The sequence below is a fragment of the Pituophis catenifer genome, unplaced genomic scaffold, assembly GCF_029215685.1.
Source record: "Pituophis catenifer annectens isolate HBS135680 unplaced genomic scaffold, rPitCat1.0.hap2 SCAF_1, whole genome shotgun sequence".
NCBI lineage: Eukaryota > Metazoa > Chordata > Lepidosauria > Squamata > Colubridae > Pituophis > Pituophis catenifer.
Window position 1 is genome coordinate 186845778 of NW_027256881.1, and position 24968 is coordinate 186870745.

Sequence of the window (24968 nt, forward strand, 5' to 3'; positions counted from 1 at the left end):
ACAATTAATCACTGGATCTGTTCTGTTCTGTTCTGTTCTGTTCTGTTCTGTTCTGTTCTGTTCTGTTCTGTTCTGTTCTGTTCTATTCTATTCTATTCTATTCTATTCTATTCTATTCTATTCTATTCTATTCTATTCTATTCTAAAGTTAGAGAGGACCTTTTGTCAGATATTAATCGGGGAATAATTTTGATTTCACAGACCCTTGAGAGTGTCTTGGGGAATCCCCAGGACCACACTAAAAATGCTGCTGGACAGTAGCTGAAAGCTTGGTTCAGACATCCTAAACTGTCTGAAAAAGTAGTCTACAAAGTAGTCGCTAACAGCTGAGTTGACAAACAATTAGGAAGCCATAAACAATGGTTTATGAACAAAGGCCAGTTTTATACAATATTCTAAATCAAACCATATTCCTTTAGATATACTAATGACCCCGGACAATAGTGGAATTTTTAGTTCTCAAATTAAGTAATTGTCTCAAACTCATGCAGATAATACTTCTAATTTGTACTGATCATATACTTTGGTTTTCATGAAATGTTCTGCTATCCTTTTGAAATAATTGGTCTGTGAAACTACTATGCCATTATGATGTTCCCAAACTAAGATAATTATATCCAAAATCTGTTTTTCCACATACATACTTTATTCAGGAGTATATTATAAAAAAATAAGAAATTACATTGATTGTATTTTATATCAAAAAGTATGTCTAAGAAGAGAAATTAAAAAAAATATATCTTTACCCAAACATTTGTGAACAATGTTTATGATGTAGAAATGCGTATTTTAGTTAACAGTTTCTCCTGTTATTTTTTACAAGGTTATCTATAAATAAAAGTATGCAGCATTAAATATATAGGTCCAGCTGATATGAACTTGGAATATTCATATACAGAAAGTAGTACAGGTTATTTTCAATATAACCTTCACATGAATTTCAAACCAAATTCTAATACAGTAGTTATAGCCAAATACTAATTTTAAAAATATAAATGTCCATAGTATAACATATGTAAAAGGGTAAAATGATTTTAAACAGTATTTTCCATTCCTTTCTAGTTACTTGGTGGTATTTTTGTTAAGAAATGAGTAAATGGACGACCATGGACACAGCTGTTATGTTGGGTTCCAAGTTGCTTCCCCATTCTGTTTATGGTATTCTGTACATCTTCTTCTGATAAATATAAAGGCAATTTTCGGGATAATCGGACTGCTTCTCCCTGTGGAATGAAGAATATGTATAAGTGATGGTCATAATGTATTTCCAATATATTCTAATAGTAGAGAGAAGTTTGGCAAGTGGGTGATCTTCTATTACATTATTTTCTTTCTTTGCCTTATTACACACACAGACAAGACTTTTCACAAATGAATACGATCAAATTGACTTTGTCTTAAATCCAAACACAAATCCAAGAAATGAGACTATGCTTTGTGTTTCTTACACTGCTTCCATTGTAGAAGCTATACGTTTTAAAAAGTAGCTATATTATTTATATAGTTATATTATTTAGTTATATTATTATAGTTACATTATTTAAAAATATGCATCTCATATAACAGTAAATTAATACTAGATAATAAAAGAAATATTCCAATTATTTAATTTAATTACTGCTTTTAGTATAATTGTCTTACCCCTCAGGGAGCAATATCTTATAGTTAAGCATTAAGCTGTGGAACAATTTTTTGAGAATACAACATTCTTACCTCCAAATAGTTTACCACTTTAAGAGGTCTGCATTCATAGACTTCTTGTGCATTATTATTTATCACAGCACTTAGAATTTCCTTCAAATCTGATATACCATAATATGGCAGACAGCTGGTCATTCCTTCTATTTCCAGCTCACTTTCCACAGCTGAAGTACCTTATCGTAAAACAAATACATGATACATGGAATAACTGGATATAGTTTACATATTATTCTGATTTGTATATTGAAATAGGTATACTGCCAAGCAATGCCCTTAACAGCAATCCTAAATATGTGATTATAGTTCAAACACACTTAAATTTGCACAATACCTTAGAACAGGATAAAGCACTTTTTCTTTAACTACTTTTAAAGTAAAGTTTTGCAAAAACTTTTTGCTGTCTCCACATGCATGTATTGCTATGATGATTTTAAATTTCTTATTATTGTAAATTTTAGTAGAAATTGAAAAGACTTAAATTTGTTAATAAAAAAAGATTTAAAATTCAAAGATTAAATCACTTGTTAAATGATTCTCAGGCAGTGCTATTGTGATCTTAAAGAAAGAAGATAAGATGCAGCATCCTTTCATCACATGTATAACAAATTTTTAGTAATTTATCACCTCTTAAAATACGACAAATTATCGTTATTTCAGTTTCCTTTGTATGTCCAGTGTAACATCCTTTTCCATGTAATTCTTAGAAATTATCATTTTTAAATCTACTTTCAAATAAAATCTCCTGTTGTATTATATAAAAAAATATACTAAGAATTAAAGTAAGAAACCAAGATATAGATACCTGGTATTATCCTTATCTTAAATCCATTTGCTACAAGCCTGGGATCCAACAAATAGGATGATCCATCAAATCTTGCACTTTCTCTAGACATACTGCAAAGCACTTCCATATAATGAGAGTCACTAAAAAGACTACAATAAAAAAATTACATAAGATAGCATTCTTAAAAAAGATAGAGAATTTTAAAAAGTATTCCAAAGGGGTAGTATGTGTTAAGGATTGTACCACATTGTTTTTTATTTTTATAAATATTTGCAGTTAGTTTATACTCTTTGAATGAAATGGTACAAAAAGTCTGTTACAGGTAGTCCTCGACTTACAGCCATTTGTTTATCAAAATTATGACAGTGCTAAAACAACTGATTAATGACTAATTGTTGCATTTAACAATCCTCAGTGTCCCCATGATCATATATTAAAATTCAGGTACTTGGCAACTGGCATGTATTTATGACAGTTGAAGTGTCCCTGGATCATATGATCACCATTTGCAATCTACTCAAGGGTTCAAACCAGTGGTGAAATGTAAAATTTGTTACTACCGGTTCTGTGGGTGTGGCTTGGTGGTGGTGGGGTAATGTGACTGGGTGGGCGTGGCCAACTTTTTTTTTTTACTTTTAAAAGCATTTTTTCTACAACCTCTTCAGCTGAAGAGGTTGTAGAAAAAATGCTTTTAAAAGCGTCTGACGATCCCAGCTGAGTTGCCTGATCGACAGAGGCTTTTTTTTCTTTTAAAAACATTTTTTCTACAACATCTTTGGCCAAAAAGGTTGTAGAAAAAATGCTTTTAAAAGCCTCTGACGATCCCAGCTGAGCCACACGATCATCAGAGGCTATTTTTTTTTACTTTTAAAAGCATTTTGAAGAGGTGGTAGAAAAAATGGTTTTAAAAATAAAAATAAAAAGCCTCTGATGATTGCGCAGCTCAGCTGGGCATGGGGGTGGGCAGGGATGTTTGCTACCGGTTCTCTGAACCACCCGCCGCCATTGCTACCGGATTGGGCGATCCGGTCCGAACCGGGAGCATTTCACCCCTGGCTCAAACAACCAAAGTCAATGGAGGAAGCTTGATTTTTTTTTAACGAATGTGTGATACATTTAATGACTGTGACAAAAGGGTTGTAAAATCAGGTGAGATTCAATATTCACACAGCTAAGCAACCAAAGTTCCTATCCCAATTATGGTCGTAAGCTGAAGTCTATTTTATAATAAAACCCCTATTTAGCAGATATCATTTAGCAGAGTACAGAAGCAGTGAACAAAAATTTACAATTGTAATAATTTCATCTAATACCAGAGAAAGCAAAACAAGGAAAGACATTAACCAATAGTTTGCTTAGAAGTCAAAAAGAGAAGGCAGCACTAGAGGGCAGTGGGGCTGACCAGTTCTTCATAGTTTTATCAAACTCACAAAAAATTTAGCAGCTAAGACCTGGTAGGTTATATTACCAGATATGTAAAGGTTTTTCAATGGTTTCAAGATGCTTGGTTGGAGAATCAACTTAAGCCTTTCTGCCTGACTGACAATGTAGGGACCCAAGATTTAGAGACTTAAAATGACTTGGCTATAGTTTATCCTTGAATCTGCAGTTTCTAGAGTCTGTTCCTAGAAAGACATCTGTGAGCTTGAGAATTTGAACTTCCTAACCTGTTTGATAAAGGCCTGACAGTGGGAGGCTATATTAATAAGAAGGCTTTCACCCAAACATAGCAAACACAGAATAATATTAGCAGATGAAAGTTTGCTACCTCAATTTAGGCATATACTGAAAGTGAAATTCAAGAAAATTGAGGCAATTTCTGTTGACTCCAACAAAGTCATACTAACTAAAGAGAACAAAAGAAATGCATATAAAAGGTAAAACTACAAATGAAAGAACAAATCTAAACAAACACTGAGAATGTCACATTTTTCCTAGAGCAGACGGTGAAAGGATTGAAGAGAAGTTGTGCCCTTTCAGCTTGGCACCGAGGAAAGAAAGGCTTCAGTCAAAAGATTGTTCTATCACTTGCTGAATGTAATTTATAGAGACCCCAATAAAAGAACATGTACTCCCATCTCATACTACAACTATTTCACAGAACATGATCTGTTAGTGAACAAAGATAGGTCTTCTCCCTGACTTGGAACTACTAGTCAGCATTAGAGCTTGGGTTAAGTCAGGGCAATGCATCCAGGGTCTTTTTAATCCTGTTGTTGCTGCCAAAGATTGGCATAATAGTATGTGCTAATGGTATAAACCTCTCTGAAGATTTGAAGTATTTTCCTTCGGGTGAATGAAGCCTTCTAAAAATCAATAGAACAGTCTACAGTTTAAAATGTGACTTTTGCAAAGGTATACTTAGCTACTGAGGAGGAAATCGCAACTGCTACAACAGTAGATTGAAATAAATATAAAGAAATTGTGGGTTTATTACACCTTGCAGTTAACCTCACAATCCTTGATGTTTATTGAGTTGTCTTCCCGTCCTCTGGCACTTTTGAATCTGCCTCAAATAGAGCTACGGTACTCCCCAAAAATCCTAGGATGAGAAAGTATTTGCTTGTGAAAATGTGCTGGATCCGAAGTTCAGTGGGATGTTGTGCTGCAACAGCTAAATGAAACTGCCAGAAAATCCTAACAGAGATTCTTTTTAGGAGAGCAACTCCATGTTCCATGGTGCTGAATGAACCATTTATGACCTTCTGACATTTAAACCTGAAAAGCAAAGTCATTCGGGAAGCCAGATTCACTTAACTGAACAACTGCAATGATTCACTTTGCCACAACTGTGATAAAAAATGGTTGTAAAATGGGGCAAAACTCACCTAACAAATGTCTCACCTAGCAACATAAACTTTGGGCTCAATTCTGGTCATAAATCGAGGACTACCTGTAATGGAACTGTTCCTGTTCTAACTACAGATAATAACACCATACACAATGCTGCTTAAAAATTTGTGAATTCTTTTGAATTTTCTAAAAGGTTCTAAAACTAGAGATCCTAATTAATCCAAAACTACATAATTGTGTGTGGCAAAAGCATTTCAACCTTTAGGATTATCAGTGCATTTGAAGGGGAGATTAGAATCAGACTTTCCAATCAATGAGATGATAATTAAGTTTAGGTTTAGAAGATCCTGACTAAATTCTCTATCAAAGTCTATTCTTTACAATTCAAGGATGTAGATATGTCATGGCTTGAACAAACATTTCTATGCTTTTCTGTTTACTTAAGATAGATATACTTCTAGAATGTTATATTCACTTTACCTCTCAGTTAATATAATAGGACTGTCCAATTTCTCTATAGGAAGCTTATGGTTTTCAATTAGCTTTTTGAAGAGAAGGGCTTCTTCTATTCTGTATGGATTTAGCATCTCTATTTTTTCCTCAGAGGCAAGTATCCATGTATCAGGAAAATTCGGAAGGCGAATTAAGCAAGATTCCTCTTGAGCTGCCTTTTTATGTTCAAGCCTTTGAAGTTTTTGTTTGAATGCATCCATGGAGAAAGGCAGTTGTACAGTTTTTCTTGCTTGGTAATCATCATGCTTCTTTCTTATTTGCGAATTAAAAAGTGTGTCCAATTTTTGCTGATTATTTAAGCAGTCTTTTTGTTTAATCTTGTCTCTTTTCTCTCTCTCCCTCATTGATGTTTGCATATTCTGACACATAGCTTTTCTGCTTTGCTTGTTGTATCGTTCCAGATCTTTGCCAGCTTTTTCCTCATATCTTACATAAAGAAAGAGAATGGGAAAGAACAGAATATGATTGTGTTAGCACAAAATATAACAAATACATAATGTGTTGCTTTTCATTACGAAAAACAATTTTCCTGCTTCATTTTAATAGCTTTAGGTAAAGGTTCCCCTCGCACATATGTGCTAGTCATTCCCGATTCTAGGGGGCGGTGCTCATCTCTGTTCAAACCCGAAGAGCCAGAGCTGTCCGAAGACATGTCCATGGTCATGTGGCCGGCATGACTAAACGCCAAAGGCGCACGGAATGCTGTTCCAAAGGTGGTCCCTATTTTTCTACTTGCATTTTTTACGTGCTTTCAAACTGTTAGGTTGGCAGAAGCTGGAACAAGTAATGGGAGCTCACCCTATTACGCAGCACTAGGGATTTGAACCACTGAACTGCCAACCTTTCGATCAACAAGCTCAGCGTCTTAGCCACTGAGCCACTAAGTCTCATTAAGTCACTGTATTTTCAATAACAATTCCTTTTTAATACAAATATGACTATATTATAACTACAGTTAAATTATTTGGATTCATTTATTTCTGTCAAAAAATAAAAATATATGTATCAGCACTGTGTTCAGTAATAATGGATTTAGCCAACATTTCAAGCAGTGAAGAGAACCAAAGACAAAGTGGATCCCTCCTCCCCCATATACAGACAACTGTGGTAGTCTTCGACTTACAACAGTTTATTTAGTGACTTTCAAAGTTACAATGGCACTGATTTTATAGTTGGTTTTAAAATTTGATACGGATTTTAAATTGACAAGTTTTAAATTACGGGCCAAATTTATTTAATTATTTTAAATCTATTTTTAATTGTAACTTTATGTATAAATGTTTTTATTTTGGCTGTTCACCGCCCTGAGTCCGAAAGGAGAAGGGCGGTATAGAAGTTTGAATAATAATAAATAATAATAATAATAATAATAATAATAATAATAATAATAATAATAATAATAAAAATGAGACTTTTGACCATTTTTCAAAGTTACAGCCTTTGCAACATCCCCATGATCATGTGATCAAAATTCAAATGCTTGGCAACTGGTTCATATTTATGACGGTTGCTGTTGTCCCAAGGTCATGTGATCATTTGCAACTTTCTGACAAGCAAAGTCAATGGGGAAGCCATATCTACTTAACAACCAGGTTATTGACTTATCAACTGCAGTGATTCACTTAACAACTGTGGCAAGAAGGATCATAAAATGGGGCAAAATTCACTTAACAAATGTCTCTACGTTCGTCGTAAATTGAGGACTACCTGTATTTTACATAAATGCAGAAATGAAGTAGGGCAAAAGGGAAAAATCCTTTTGCATGCATTAGTTCATTTGCAAATTGGTGGATGCATATTTTACCACCTGCACAAAAGAACTTTTCCTCAAAACATTATCTCCTAGCTCCTTGAGAGAGTTAGATCCAGAAAACCATGAAGTTTACTTCCTTCTTAAATGTTGGCTATTCATAAAACAAAGGTATTAAATTGAATTGTAATTACAGCCACAGTTATCAAAAACACATCTTACCAAGCTCAAAGAAAGTATTTTTTTAGTTGTTGGATTTATATCTAGTCTATTTTAAACTGACAAGATTTAATACAGAATTAAGTTCAACAATCTTACTTCTTTCTTTCTTCTTCATTCAATGAGTTCCACACTGCTTCCATTTTCAGCAGTAGATTTTCAGAGTTTAATTTGGTAATTTCACTCAATGAATCAGGAGAGTAGTCTTGAACAAAAAGTTCGAATGCTGACATGGATTTCCTGATAACCTTATTACTAATTAAGTCATAGGCTGTAATCTGACCCATTTTATCTTTTACCACATTTGTTTTTTTAACAATTTGACTGTTACTTTCTTCTTGGAGTTTTGCTAGGCCACTCTTTTTCGTTTGAGTTCTTACTTCATCTATATTTGGAATTAAAATCTGAACAGGTTCCAGATTTTCTGCCCTGGAATTTTTAAATGCATTCCCCAGACTCCATTTATCAGCAGTGATTTCAGATGAATCTGCAGAGGTTTTGGCTCCTTCTTTTTCTTCTTGAAAACTGTAATTTCTTGAATCACTCTCCATGCTATTCTCACACTGAATTGCAGTATTATCATCTAGATTAAATATTTTCTTATTCTGTTGATCTTGACAAAGTACATTATTTGGTTGGTAATCCTGAAATTGATCATATCCAACTATTTCATTATCAGGTGTTTCAATTTCAGTAGACGTATCATGAGAATGATTATATATTCTTTGATTGCCAACTAATCTGTTTTCCTGTACATTTGCATTTTGTATGTCATTACTAAGTGAATATTGTGAAGTACAAGCAAGTGGATTTATTCTTGTACAAGATTTGCCTGTAACTTCTTGTTCGGCTTCATTAATATCTTTTGAGGTATTGTTGGTTGTATTCATTTCATTAGACACAGAACTATTTAATGGTCCATATAATGATATCAAACTCTCTTCAATAGCAAGACAGATAGACTCCTAAAAAATCAAAGAAATAATTCAATAAAAATATATTACTTATTGTTACAGAACAATTTATTTATCTTCAGGCCACAAGAATTTTGCTCTTTTTAAAAATCCAAGCAATATTAAAAGAACACATCAGGGGTGAAATGCTTCCGGTTCGGACTGGATCGCCTGATCTGGTAGCTATGGTGGCGGGTGGTTCAGAGAACCGGTAGCAAAAATCCCTGCCCCCCCCCCCAGCTTAGCCGCGCAATTATCAGAGGCTTTTTTTTTTTTTACTTTTAAAAGCACTTTTTCTACAACCTCTTCGGCCGAAAAAATGCTTTTAAAAGTAAAAAAAAAAGGCTCTGATGATTGCGCGGCTCAGCTGGGATCGTCAGAGGCTTTTAAAAGCATTTTTTCTGCAAGCTCTTCGGCCGAAGAGGTTGTAGGAAAAAAAAATGTTTTTAAAAAGCTCTGATGATCCCAGCTGAGTTGCCTGATCATCAGAGGCTTCTAAAAGCATTTTTTTCTGCAATCTCTTAAGGTTTTTGTTTTTACTTTTAAAAGTAAAAAAAAAAAAAAGTTGGCCACACCCACCCAGTCTCTATCCCCCACCAAGCCACGCCCACAGAACCGGTAGTAACAAATTTTACATTTCACCACTGGAACACATACTCAGAAACAATTATTTTACTGCATCACCATAGTAAAATCTCTAGTATCTAATTACATATTATGAAAGAGAAAAAGACTTAAAGACTCTACCTTATTATGTACTAATACTTGAGATTTATCTGGTAGTAAATTGACATCCACAGCAGATGGAGGAATAGTAATATTGAGAAAGAATATCGGGAACAAACGATTAAAATCCTTGCTATAGTACTGTTGAACAAGCTAAAATATTCATAAAAAAAGAACAAAGTTACTCAATATTTCTAACTTTAAATTAAATACAATACCAAATTATTGCTAGAATCTAATGGATTACTTTTCATCAAAGAAACTGTGTAGGGAATATTTCTTTTCTCTATGGTAACCTTTCCTGTATAAAGCTGCTTGAGAGGACCTTACAAAGTGCTATAGCAGATCTTTGCTTCTATGACACTGGATTCCATATTATATTGTTTATTTATAACTTTAAGTATATATAGCAAGAATTATGGTCACATAACTGGGTTGAGGAAAGAAATAGCAGCTTTTATTAGATTGCAACTACATAAAATGGACGCAATGGAACTTTGTTGCTGGTAAAGTGACATGCTACAAGAATGTAATGCTATTTCACCTGGTATGTTCTAAATGCATGCTGATGCAGTACTTCCTTGTGTTAATAAAGGCAAATTACTGCCCATTAGTAATTACTGAGGAACAGGCTATATTTAAATATATATATATTTTCAGAGTTAATATGGGAACTTTTAATTTTATCTTAGGTTAAAGAGGAGGAGAACCTAGGTAACTAATTTCAACCATTAAGAACTGTCATCTCTATCCCATGCTACAGTGCAATAAAATTCTAAAATTGAAGGCAATTTCAAAACAACTTGTGATATAGGCTTGCATTCTAAAGTACAAAGTTAAAATTTGAGTTCAAGTCTGCTATAATTTAAACAATGTTTCATAAATCACAGAAATAGGATTGAAAAGGCAGTACCTTGAGAATTTCTTTTTGATACACTGGTCGGCTGTTTATAAAAATGTAACTTCTTTCTGAGTTCGAATGACCTGTCAAACCTTTATCTGAATCAGGCTTTGGAACAAAGCCACTGAAAGATATCTATAATGATAATGAATATCATTAAATGATCATTAAATAACATTGAATCACATAGAACCTTTAACAAAAATCAAGTCATTTTGGTACATGTGATAAATTGGTAAATATTGGTATTTAAATAAATAGGTAAATACAGTTTTTTCAATAATTTTCCATGTAATATTTTACTTTTCAGTTATTACTTATAGAACACAGAATCAAACTGTTGGAAGGGACTTTGAAGAGACCCAATCCATCCATGCCAACTTTAGTTTATTTGATCTGTTATTTATCCAACAGTGAATTTGTTTTGGCTCACTTCCTTTGCAGTTTCCTTTTTAAACAGCAGCGACAAAAATATAAGCCTTTTCTGTGCATCATTTCAAATAAGCATATTTATATGTAGTTTTCCAAATATAGCAATATATACCCATAGATATGCGTATATATAATAATAAGTTTCTCAAGTTGTATGTTCTTAATGTACTGTACTTTACTCAGTATTAAGAATAAATACATACTTACATGCCCATTATCCTATTCTCTTAAAGAACTTACAAGAAAGTAAATTCTGGAATGGTCATCATAGCTGACAATATTTGAATGAACCAAAGATTAAGTATGAGAAGTTAAGAGAAAGAAATATAAAGTTGGTTTATATGTTGTTACTTCTGGAAAACTTTTACGGACTTTTTGCCGACACCAGTAGATGCTTTGTGGATTTGTTTATTGATATAAACAAATATCAATATATATAGGAATATAGGATGAAAAGAATATTTGTAATATTAGAGGGGGTGAAGAGTCACTAAATGTGTTATACTTGTGATGAAGTTTGGAAATCACTTTTGTATATATTTCTTTTCTAAATTATATCTTACTTTCTTCTCTGTCTCTTTCATTTCTTCTTTTTGCACCTTTTATTATATTTTCTTCTCTTTTTAAAAGTTTAGTTTGTACTAGAATTTACTATTATAAGCAAAATACTTAATAAAAGTACAATTTTTTTTAAAAAAGAACAAGGCTGAATTGCTGAGAAATAAGTCCATTGCAACTAATCAATCAGCCTGACATCAATACCTGGGAAGATCCTGGAAGAGATAATCAACAGATTATCAACAGATGTGGGGACACATGTATCCATCCCATCAAGCCCAAAGAAAGTCTGGAATGGTACAGAATGAGCCTGGGCTGTGGGCAAGGGGCTGGATTAGAAGACTTCCAAAATCCCCTCCAACTCTGTTATTTTATGTTCTATAATGCAAATATAGAAGTAAAATAATTTAAAAAGCAAAATGCCGAGATACTAAGAATTAAGCCCACTGCAACTTCAATTATCTCTAGGCGATGGGGGACGATCATAAATTAGGAAGCATTCCTTCAGATGACTCGGATTCAAGCAATTTAAGAACTTAAAAATAATATAGCACAGCAGTGGCACAGAGAGAAAAAATAAAGACAGTGTGACCTTTGGGATTATTCTGCTACATTCTCTGGGGGATTTTTTGATTAGTATGTTTTTTTTTTTTAATTTGATTTATATGCCGCCCTTCTCCGGAGATTCAGGGCGGCTTACAATGCTTTAAGCAATAGCCTTCATTCTTTTGTATATTTTATACAAAGCCAGCTTATTGCCCCCACAAACTGGGTCCTCATTTCACCTACCTTAGAAAGGATGGAAGGCTGAGTCAACCTTGAGCCTTGGAGAGATTCGAACCAGCAGAAATTGCAGGCAGCTGTGTTAATAACAGGGTGCACTAAACCACTGTACTATCAAGGCTCTGTTTTCAGAAAAATTATTAAAATATGGATGTTTTAATGTTTATGTTATTGTCAAACCATTACTCAAAGACAACTCAAATGACAACAAATGAGGTGTAAATAATATTAAGTTGAAATAATACGGGGAATAAGTAATTTATGTAAAGGTTTAGAAACTTAACTCCAGATCTTCACGGTGCTGCTGAAAAGGTACCATGTTCTTCATAACAGCAGGTCCCACTACTTCCATGAAAGCCATTTTATGATCTAGTACCCTGTTCTTCTGCCATATGATTGTCTGAAAGCCAAATTTATAACATTAAATATATATATACACACACACACACACACACACGAACAAGATCTACTCACAAACATAGGTATAGAATGGCACACTCATCCTGGGCTGTTAACATTCTGTTCCTAAATGCATGTACTTTCTTTTGAGTACAGCATATGCTGTTGTTCCTTTGGTATATATTGTGTAGCAACTGGTCTGTCGGTCTAGAGTTCCTTACCTATTTTATTGTCTAGTGACAGATTTTTAACAACTGGGAAATCTACAAATACACAATTGTATAACCCTTAAAAAAACTACAATGATGTTGGCTTTTTGATTCACAAATTACCATCAGTATGACTTGAGAAAGAAGTTAGTCAATACAGTCATTATTTCAATACATTCATTTCAATTAATAAAATTGGAAACTGAACAGTTGAATGCTAGTACTGCATACATGGTAAAATGTATGCAGATAGAAATCTCACCTAATTCTAGTACTTGAATTATTTATTTTTATTTTATTATTCATATTTCTATGCCACCCACTCTCTGAGGACTCTGGCGGCTTACATCAAAGACAGTATACTAAATAGCATATTGCCCCCAACAATCTGGGTCCTCATTTTACCCACCTCGGAAGGATGGAAGGCTGAGTCAACCTTGAGCCGGTGAGATTTGATCCGCTGATCTGCTGAACTAGTCAGCTGAAGTAACTGCAGTACTGCACCCTAACCACTGCACCACCTCGGCTCTTGCTACAGAATCCTAGTCATTTTCAAACTGAGATAAATTTTAGTATAATAGTCCAGCAATAAATATAAATATAAATATAAATATAAATATAAATATAAATATAAATATAAATATAAATATAAATATAAACATATATATATATATATATAAAACCAAATTCTACCTCATTAAGAAATTCATATGTTCAGTTCATAAATCAAGTTTACAAAGCATAAAATACAGACAAGGTTTATGCTATTTGTTTAAAGCATGGCATTCAAGTTACAATATGCAAAAAAACAAATTTTTGTTGTTGTTTAGACTGATTGTAAATACAATGCATTTACAATGTAAATACAAATACAATGATCATTTTTATAAAATTATTTTCAAAAAGGTAAAATAATAAAAACAGTCAAAGTTAGCAGAATTACATACACACTGCTTTCAATTTTACTTCACTTCATGCATTTATTGTAATCATTATATGGAAATAAAGAAAAAGAAAGTGGTATTTGGCAGTTTTTGTACAAATCTGAATGAAATTTACATAGGACAGTTAATAAAGTTAAATTATTGTTGCATATTTTATTGGCAACTCATGAATTCATTTGTAACAATTCTTTAGCGGTAAATAATTATCATATACAAAAGAAACATTTACATTTCTTTTATGCTCAGAAATTCCCAATTCTAACACCTTTGTAATAGTACAGCAGTAATAGTAAATACATACAAATCTAATAAATCTACTTTCCAATCTACAGGAACTATTTAAATTGTCTATGACTGAAGTTAAACTAGCACTTAGATCATTATCAAGAATGAAAGCTACAGGAAATCATGGAAAATTGACAGAAATATGGCAAGCAATGTAAAACTTTCAATAAAAGAGCTAACCAAGCTATGCTAACAAATCTGGAGAATGACACAGTCTCCAAGAGAGTGGAAGAGGTAAATCAATATTCCAATACAGAAAAAAAGAGACTTAGATAGGAGGCAAAGTTAGCAAGCTAATATACAATAATCTTAATTTCATATAAAAAAGGCTTTGGATCATCCAAATAGAGACTTACATGGAAAAGGGGATGGCACGTGTTCAAACTGACTTAAAAAAGGGCAAGGAAGAAAAGACACTATAGTCAATGCATGCTGTACAACTGAGAAAGTCAAAGAATACAAAAATACGTTAATGTGTGCTTCATATCGAAAAGCCTTTGTTTATGTTGATATCGAAAAGCCTTTTATTATGTTTATCATGTCATACTATGGAATGTCCTTAGAAAAATAAGAAAGCCAGAGCATCTCAGTAATGTCATTTGAAACCTATACATAAATCAGAAAGCCACAATAGAGCAGAACATAGGAAAACAGACTGGATTCAGGTCAGAAAGGAGTAAGAATAGGCCATAAACTCTCCTCTTATTCAATCGATATGCAGAATATATATTGAGGGAATTTGGATTAAAAGAAGATGAATATGGTTTTCAATTGAAGGAAAAATAACCGTATCAAATATCAATAACCAATGCTATGCTGATGACACTATTCTAATAGTTGAAAATGCAAATGATTTGCAAGCTTTAGTAATGAAAGTCAAGGAATACAGTGAAAAAAATGAATTAACATTAAATATAAAGAAGACAACAGACCCAGAAACCAGGCTTAGAATTGACAGAAGTTGTAATGTCTGGGTTCTCCCTTTTAGGATTAAATATTAACAGAAAGGAATCAGCACTTAAGGATTACTCTGCAGATTAACACTTGATAGAGTAGCCATGAAAGCCTTGGAAAAGACATTCAGATGCTGAGATCAGGATCATGAAAGCAATGGTTTCCCCACAACATTATGGAAGTGCAAATTGGACTCTGAAGAAGAGGCTAGAATACTATGGATAATCAAAGCTCTCAAGTTTCAAATAAATCAATTCAGAATTCTCATTAAAGCCTCAAATTAGCACATTTTGGACACATTATGCGAAGACCATTTTTTTGAAGAAACTGACAGTGATGGAAGTGGTAGGAAACAGAATCAGAAGAGGATAATCACCAGCAAGGTAGATGGATTCTGTTACAGCATCAATGGATGCAACTATGGAAGATGTGAAGAATCAGACTAGAGAAAATCTAGTTGTTAAGAGCTGACATCAACTTTAGAGCAATGAATGAATGGATGGGTTTCAGAATCATTGGATTTTCCTTTTATACCAGAGAACGCCTACTAAATCCATCTGAGTTGCAGTAAGGTTCTTGCATATGCAAAATCTCCTATATATAATGTGATTAATGAATCTTTAATTAATTATTAGGGATACACAATCTACACACTTTAAAATTGAGATGTAATATAATTATGCCAGAAAGAAAATAATAAAGTCCTGCAATCTTGTAACAACGGAAGTAATTGTTTGGGATAAAAATAATCATGGATTAAGCTATGGAATTAAAAATCTTAATAATTAAACATTTCATTAAATTAGTTTAGTTTAATCATCTAGACTGCATGTAAATTAAGATGCATGTGATACAACTCACAGTGAGGAACAGAAAGCAGGCCAACTCTGGAGCATGGCAACTTGCTAAATACAAAGCTCATAGAACAAATGCAGTTAATGTCCTAGGCATTTATGTTTACTTTTTAATCCTAGACTGGTACCATTTCTAATTAAGATTCATAGTATTACTGAATTTTTAAACTTTTGATAAAGTACTGAAATACATTTATGATTTTTCATTCTATCTCACAACAGGTTTCCTGAACTGTTTGATTTATAGCCTTGATTATACTCTGAAGATTATGCTATAAATACATTGTCACACACCCCCGTATTTTCTAGGTCATATAAATCTGGGGATCATGATGAGCCAAGAATGAATCTGACTCTAGGCAGTATGATGACACTGCAAAAGTACGCTATCAAAATATACTATTACATAGAGACCATCTTAGCTTTAGTGAACGCTAGCCAAATATATCTTGCCTTCTCTCTGTTTCATTGAAGATTATAAGAACTGACAGTTTACAAAGTGGGCCAGAACAGCCATTGGTATTAAACATTGGTGGCATCTTCCCCAGGTAAAACCCATCCTCTGGCTCTTATTTAAATGTCCCCTGTCCATCACCACTTAGATGGAACAACCCACCCCAATCCTCCAGATATTTCATTACACCTTAACCCTGGCCTCCTGCTTCCTTTACCTGGGGCGGGGTGTGTGTGTGTGTCCTCCATCCCAAACACACAACCCAGATACCCAGAGTCAACCTGGGGGTACGGGGTAGTAGCATGACATGCAATGCTTCAGCGCTTGTTTTCAGCACAAATGGGGCCCCAACCATATTATGTTAAATAAAATTAAAATGAAATCTAATTAAGTTTATGACTTAGGCCATCCGCTTTTATTACTGGAATATAGAGCCTGGCTCATCAAATGTTCAGTGTATTCCTTGACCCTCTAAAACTTAAGCACTTCACAAAAGAAGCTATTTTCTGCATTCATTTTGTTTCATAGGAAGTCCATTGAATACTTCAACAGGCAATCAAATAGATATTAACAACATCTGTGTACCATGCTAAAATATAAATCCTAATTTAGTTCATCAGAATTGACAGCTGGTTTATGAAACTGATGTGTTGGGGGAGTCTACTAATCATAGTTCCTAGTTTGGATGAAACAGAATGGATGCCTAAGCATAGCTTCCTGGTTTTCCTCACTGTTGACACAAAAATGGGTCATATTTGAATGGGTATATTCATATTGTACAATTCTGATTTCCTGAACAAGTTTTTAATTTTTTTTTTTTTTTTGGCTTGGCACTAAATAGAACATAGCCGTTAAGGTTTTAATCCTAACTCAACTCAACTTGCAATGTACTCCAGAGTAAAAATATCTCACATTTTTTTTAATGTAAGAAAGCCACTTCTAGTCCAGAGAGATTGCTTAAGAGGCCAGATCTAGTCCACAGATTGCCAGATGGACATAACTGTTTTAAAAGTACTAATTTTAGAAACTTGTGTTAAAAATTTGCAAGCAGATGAGACCATGTGTATCACTGAAAGCTAATGCCTGATGAAAAATAATACTATCATCAGGAGTTGTTTGGATCCATAGAAGCACTGCAAAGTATTTGTAAATTCCATAGATGAATTCAGTGTCCTCAATTAACAATTAAAATAACATTGGTTATTTCTTAGCATACCTTGTGTTACAAATTTCAAATCATAGCACAGGGTGCTATGAACTGGGGCAATAATAAATCCTTAGGTGTGCTCTGCAGGATTTGAAAATTAATTTTCCTACTAAATTTTCCCACTGTCAGTGCTAAGAACAGATTCTGCCAGGTCTGGCAGACTCAGATTTCTCCTTGCTCATCTGAACCCTTCTTTTGAAAGGGGAGGTATTCTGGAGAAGCAGATGACAGAAAAGATTTGGACAGATGAGACAGAGGCTAGTGAAAGAGACCATTAGAGATCCAAAACCAAAAGGAGTGCAGACTGCTAAGCCACTGCATGAATAATTCTAGCAAAGATAAGCAAAAAACAATCACATCCTTCTAAAAATTAAGACTCCCTTTTTCCATAGCAGAGGAAGCAGAGTAAACAACATTGACATGAAAAAAGTGTAAAACCCAGAAAATACAAATTGCAGGTTTGTCCTCTAAAAAGTTATTTGTTTGTTCTCATTTCATCTAGTCTCTCATAGCTTCCATATATTGAATAAGGACCTCCACCAGTGGTGAAATGTAAAATTTGTTACTACCAGTTCTGTGGGTGTGGCTTGGTGGTGGTGGGGTAATGTGAGTGGGTGGGCGTGGCCAATCTTTTTTTTTTAACTTTTAAAAGCATTTTTTCTACAACCTTCTCGGCCGATGAGGTTGTAGAAAAAATGCTTTTAAAAGCCTCTGACGATCCCAGCTGAGCCAGCAATCATCAGAGGCTTTTTTTTTTTTTTTTTTTTTACTTTTAAAAGCATTTTTTCGGCTGAAGAGGTTGTAGAAAAAATGCTTTTAAAAATAAATTTAAAAAGCCTCTGATGATTACGCTGCTCAGCTGGGCATGGGGGGGGCGCACAGGGATTTTTGCTAACGGTTCTCCGAACCACCCACCGCCATCGCTATCGGATCGGGCGATCTGGTCCGAAGCGGGAGCATTTCACCCCTGACCTCCACTATATTATAGCTGGGTGAAGTGACAGGATATAAGTAGATATTAACATAAAAGATGATGCTTCATCCAAAATCAATGGATGGACATTTCTAGCAATTACATATAGATGTTAAAATAATATGGATAGTCAACCTTTGAGATACTTTACACAGGAACAACCATGAGTATTTCTCTCCTGTAACTATGGACTGAAACTCTCTATCAAAAACATCATAAAGAGCACACTTACTTCTTGTACAGTCTAGAAGGCTATCACGGCTGATGATATTTAACACTATTTGGAAATCTATTAGGTCTGAACCTAATTGGGAGGAATTAAGATATTCTGCTTCATCTACCCCACTGCATTCTACAAAGCTTCTTCCAAAAAGGGCATCCTGGAGACAGGACCAGTGGTGGGTTGCCCCTGGTTCGCACCAGTTCTATAGTAAAACTGGCGGGAGGCTCCACCCACCGACTCCGACATCATCAGTACGCTTCTGCGCATGCGCAGAAGAGCACACGGCCCCATTGTGAACTGGTAGTAAAGATAAGGAGAACCCACCCCTGGACAGGACATGGTTGGATTCAAAAATAACTTCAGGAGTAGATACATTATTGCTTCCATCAAGGTAGATGGTAGCACTTCTTATAAAGAAGCACTTTTCATATACTGTATTCAACTGGAAATTTCCTCCTAGTTACCAGAAGAAGCCAAGCAGAACATGGATCCACCCCCCTCACCCCAAAAAGTAGAACTAATATTATAAAAAAAACCTACTCATTTTCTTGGATTCCACAAATTGAAAACATTTTCAGATAACCTTGCAATATTTTTCCCCAAACCACTCACTATATTCTATCCAAGTGACATCTACTTTTGAGCTAAAAACAAGTGATTTATTCATATGGAATCTCACGAATGTTACAGCAGAGTGCAGGAGAATTATTCCACTTAACTCTTCCTGAAAACATTCTGGGTAATCTTGAACAGAATGGTGCTGCTGAATGAGAATTTGTAGATGCAATATAAACAGAGTAGAATAACCACTTTGTAGCTCTTATTATCATAGTATGTATGTATGTTTGTATGTATGTATGTAAACTGTATGCACATCTCCCGTATAAGGTGGGCAGCGTTATATAACATAGAGATGTTAGTATGTCATGTCCCTCTGACCATATACAGTCTTTGTCTTCTGCTCTAAGAAATTCTGTCACTTCACTTCTTGGAGTTTCCTGGCAAAGTATTAAGAAATACGTTGGCCTGCATGCTGTCCCTTTCCAGATCTCCAATCTAGCATTTTGTCTGAGGGCCGGAAGGTGACAGAGTATACATCACTTTCAAAGCTTCTGCCTCTAGGCATCATCTCTCTCTCTCTCTCTCTTTGCACCCATCTACCAGTTAAGACTAAAACAAAAAAAGGCAGGTATTACAATCTGTTGTGTCCTATGGAAGATGTCTCCAAGACAATTTGTACATGATACAAATAGAATTCATATTCAAATGGCAATTCTTGATCAGTGCCAATTCTTAATCAGAGCCAACAAGGAAATATTAAAAAATGAGTTTTTTCTATGCGAAAAAGAAAAATTGACTGATATCCCAGTTTAACGCTCAGCAACTAATATTTGTATAACCAAACACAGGAGTAGACAAATACAAAAATGAAAAAAGCCCACAAATTTCTTTCTCATGATATTTGACAAAGACATTTGCTCTTTCCCACAGGATTTTAAAATAATTTATATACCCCACAACATCTGAAGAAACACGTTTTCACATTTTACATTGAACCTACTACTATATGTGCAAGCAGCTAATATAATTTTCTGCTGTAAATGCTATGCTGCCGTTTGAAAAATGTGATGGATGAGAAACAAGATGAGTGAAGGAACTAGTAATAGGATACAAAAATGTCACCTTTAGGTCAACACTTCACATTCAACCTGTTGGGGGGTGGTGTTGTTACATTAAATATTTAACAGCTGAGAGACAGTAAGATGAGTTGGTCTCAGTCATTTCCTAGTAGACAGGTGTCCATCTTCTCCACATACATTTATTAATCAATAAGATTTTTCTGCTAGTAAACAAGCTTCCTCTTTCCTTTTTCACATAGATATGCACTCTCATTTTTTCATGCAAAACATTCCCATTAACGCTATTTTAGTAGGACCCTGTGGAAAGTGACTAAAATCCTGGTATTTCCGTCTTGTGTTAAAATATCTACATGATATCAGAAATCCAGTTGTTATACTTAGCCACAAGCTGCCATCTCAATTTGTTATATCATTTCAAAAGGAAAACTCAGTTGCACCAATAACCTTCCATAGGCTCCCATTTTGGAATGGACTGAATTAAGCCAACATTAATCCTAATTTGCTTCACACTTACAAAATATAAGCAGCAATTCTTGTGTGTACCCAATCAACCTTGTTATCGTTACTAGTAATTTTACTAATTTGAAATATTTAAACTGGCAAAAAATTTGAAACTGTTTTCTCCAAAACACAAATGGGAATTCAGAGTCCTAGAAGTCACCTCCTTCATAAAGCAAAAAGCAGCTAAAATTTCCAGGTAGTGAAAATACAGTAGGATTTTTTTTTAACATTCATTAACAGGCAAGAAATAAACATCTAATGCTCCCAATCCTTTCTGCTTCCAATTACAGAAACCTAAAAAAAAAAAATCCATAATAAAAATGATACGAAATGACCTTCCTGTGATCATTATATTATTCAGTTTGCTTTCAAGGAACATGATGATGAAAGAGGAAAAATACCTCTTTCTAACACAACCACACTGGCAGGAGTATCAACATTATCAGTATTCAAAGAATGTCTTGGCAGGATAAACCTTCACAAAAAGATGACACACAACCTAATCTAGGGTGTCAAAATAGCAGTAGTTCAAGGGGTTGTCTGTTCAGCAAACCATTATTTAACACAAAACAAAACATTCTTTAGAAAAAAATATAATTATCCCAGGTTTTCAGGTTCAATAATATGAAAATATCAGGAAGATTACTAAGAAAACAAGCCAAGGGGCATTCTGTTAGTTTGTCAATCTATGGCAGGGGTGTCAAACTCGCGGCATCACGTGACATATCGGGACTTTTTTCCTTCACTAAACTGGGCGTGGGTGTGGCCAGCATGTGACGCATCTGACCTGCGGGCCGCAAAGTTAACAGCCCTGATCTATGGGGAAAAGGAGGGAGGGTATAAAAGCACACACAGTGCTTTAAAAAGTTTTCAGAAATGAAATGAATAGGAATAGGGGTGAAGATATGGAATAGTATCAATCTAGTGACTGTTTGCGTTCCTTGCGTTTTTAACCATTCTTAATGCACTAGAGCTAAGGAAACATTCCTACCAATTGTGATTACACCACAGTTATGCATTATTTCAATACATCTTAGAGAAGGAGGCTGGTCACAGGAGATCATATATGATTTCTGGAATCAACCAATGACAACAATATGTTTCTCTAACTTCAAATTACAGGGAATAGTAACATTTATGAATATTCTGGTTTTATTCTCAGTACAATGTTCCTAATATGTTTGCAGAAAATACATATTTATTGTAAAGTCCACATATATCTCCAGAAACAACAGTGCCATAAATGCATCAGCCAAATTTCTATAGAATATTACATACCTGAAGATTCCAAAAGAGGATAAATATATGTTAATATAAGTTAATTTATCACATCATGTACCATGTGATGACAGCATTATATGTAAGAGGAAAGTTCAGAGCCATTTTTAGAACAGTAAAGCAAGATACAAGGCAACAATGACGTGTGGCATGCTCTATTCACTATTTACTTAGGAGATCTAGATGACTACCTAACTCTCTAATTTTGACTGATTATATTTAATAGCTATATTTTTTTTATTTGTAATTTTATTAAAAATTAAAATGATAAAAAACCAATAGAAACTAAACATAAAAGTTTTCTTTTATTTTTTATTTTCTTTCCAAAATTTTATTTCAAAGCCATCTGGATCTTTACTCTATTTGTAACCTTCCAAAATCAAAGTTCTAATGATTCTTTGGCTGTTTTTCCTAATGCCTTTTTAAAAAATCTTTATACTTATTTAAAATTTCTTTCATTAAGGATGAAGGGAACTCACCGCGTCTGTCAATCCAAATGTTCCTAATAGCTGAAAAGCAGCTTGTCCAGAGAAGAATTACGAAGAGTCATCTACTCGCTGGCTCTATATTCCACTACAGTTGGCTCTGCTTTTAGCTGGTCAGCTATGTCCAATTCAACATTACACTCCTATCCATTCCATTCCCTAGCTCAACTATTTTTCCATTTTGTTGCTGTCAGTTGGCAATCCATGTGTACTGCATATGTATAATTATATAAGGTATAATGTCCAATGAGTTGCCCCAGCACAATTCCATAATTTTCCCTAAATACTTTTGTACTTCTGCGATAGTGACTTGTTACCCATCCCTATATTACACCAGTGCCACAGTTTTGTTCATATTAATGAACAAACATGTCTCTCAGTTTCTGATATACAGGTATATACGTGGCTGCATATATGCCTGTATATCAGAAACTGAGAGACATGTTCATAATATATAAAACTTTGAATCGCTTTTCTGCCACATGATGAAAGAGTTTACAATAACATTCAAAGGGTAAATTTAATTCAACGTTTAGAACATTCAAAGGCTTGATGTAGGAGATGAGCCTGAGAGACAAGTCGAACGCATCATCAGTCATGAGTGCCCACAAGAGATCTAAGTTCAGCCCACCTTGAATTCCTCATCTACTGCCAAATTGCTTTGACTGTTAGTTCAGATTCTTATAGAGATCCTAAACTTGCAACAAATCTTTATATCCATTTGAACTGCCTGGATCTCCTAATTTCCCTGGCACTTGACACTTACTGTATAATACAATTTCAGATTCAGAAATATAACCATAATATCTTGTCTAACATTTTTCTCTTTTATTTCCAACCAGCTATTTCACTTCTTTCTACCTAAAGAAGATGGATTCAGGATTAGAATGTACACAGACTAACAGATTGCCATGAGTCCTATATTGCAACTAGACTTTTTTTCATTATACCAATATAAACTCCTAAGCTACCAATTTCAAAAACATTTCAAGATTGTCCATGATCTCTAACCTTCATACTACTCTAATTATTCATTTAGATGTCTAATTTCAGTCTTTTATATTATCTTATATCTTATCTTCTATGCTATAAATGTATAGATGCACTCAAGTAAAAGTGTCACTTATTAAAGAAGAAAAAATGTCCTTCAAACTCTGGGAGAAAAAAAGCATATACAAAGAATATATAAACCTAAGCACTAGAACAAAAGGAAAATAAAATGTAAAGAGCAGTCTAAATGTGCTCTTACTTAACCAAAACCTATATATTTTATTCAGATCAGTTTATTGTATCTGTACAAAATGATGGTTGTAAAAATCATGGAATGCAAAGGTTCTCCCTCCGTAATAATAAAATGAATTTGTTAATTAAAGGTCTATTCTGGCTATTTATTTTGTTTTGTTCCAATTAGTGCCATAGCTAATGAGCGACCTCTTGTGTTAAAGTTTTAAAACTATGCTTTCAATAACCATATTAACAATAAAAAAGGCAATAGGCTGAAATCAACAACTCTGCAACTTGTTAGTACTGAATCTAAATTACGTAAACTAATTTGACCTTTTGCTCAGATCTGATTATTCATCACCTGTGAAAATATCTCCAATTTCATGACACTACAGTTCTCAATAGTAAATGTTTGCTGCTATTCCAAATCTATCTTCTCACTATTCTTGGGTTGCTCCTACAGCATTGGCAAGAAACATTTTATTTCCTCCTTAACTGAAGCCATTTTTTTTAAAAAAAGGATGTATTGGTGAAAATAGCTACAAATATAAGATTATGTTGTCTGGACCCATTCCAAGAAATTCAGGGGGGGAAAAAAGAAGGAAAACAAGATGATCAAACATTGCCTAGTAGCATATATTACACATTTCCTAAATTTGTGGCCAACAACACATAATCTGTGTTTAACCTTTGATTTTCAAGAACTATAAGTTTCTATACCCAGTTTACCCTAAAGGCTATGAATGCATCTTCTATTTTGACCCTAACTTGAGCAAAAAATGAAAATTATATCCCCAACAATGTATAGAAATATTTGTCATTTTTTCCCTTTAACTGTGTTCAGGGGTGTCATTTTTTTCTGCATTATCATCTCAATGCCATGGAGCTCCGCAAAACCAACTTGGACCATGAACAAATCAGCTGAAGGTAAAATAAGCAATTTGATGGGAGACGGGGAGGTAACTTTCCATTGCAGCAAATATTTCTAAACAATTGTGAATTGGATTTATTTAGCCCTAAGATTGCTTTAGCTCTCAGTAAATGTACATGATCAATGTTCTTTCAAGGATCATATTTCTTTTCCATTAAAGAACATTACCTAAAATTTTCAAAAACTAAACATACACAAACATATATAAAAATAAGCATTTTTGCAAGAGTAAGGAACATAAAATATTTTAATTTCATCTACCCAATAGATGTCACTCTTGTCTTTGAGATAACC

The 24968-nt window shown here is 34.0% G+C and overlaps 1 protein-coding gene across 1 annotated transcript in view; it reads right to left on the reverse strand.

Annotated features, from left to right (window-relative positions):
* Positions 1-780: 780 nt before the first annotated feature.
* PMS1 (PMS1 homolog 1, mismatch repair system component) overlaps positions 781-24968 on the reverse strand; it is a 47015-nt gene continuing 22827 nt past the window's right edge. The window contains exons 7-15 of the mRNA XM_070934544.1: positions 12398-12513; position 11693; positions 10353-10475; positions 9461-9592; positions 7860-8725; positions 5759-6217; positions 2504-2634; positions 1714-1874; positions 781-1223 (exon numbers count right to left, since the gene is read on the reverse strand). Coding sequence (XP_070790645.1) covers positions 1059-1223; positions 1714-1874; positions 2504-2634; positions 5759-6217; positions 7860-8725; positions 9461-9592; positions 10353-10475; position 11693; positions 12398-12513 — 2154 coding nt within the window. The 3' untranslated portion in view covers positions 781-1058. The remainder of the gene's footprint in view (positions 1224-1713; positions 1875-2503; positions 2635-5758; positions 6218-7859; positions 8726-9460; positions 9593-10352; positions 10476-11692; positions 11694-12397; positions 12514-24968) is intronic.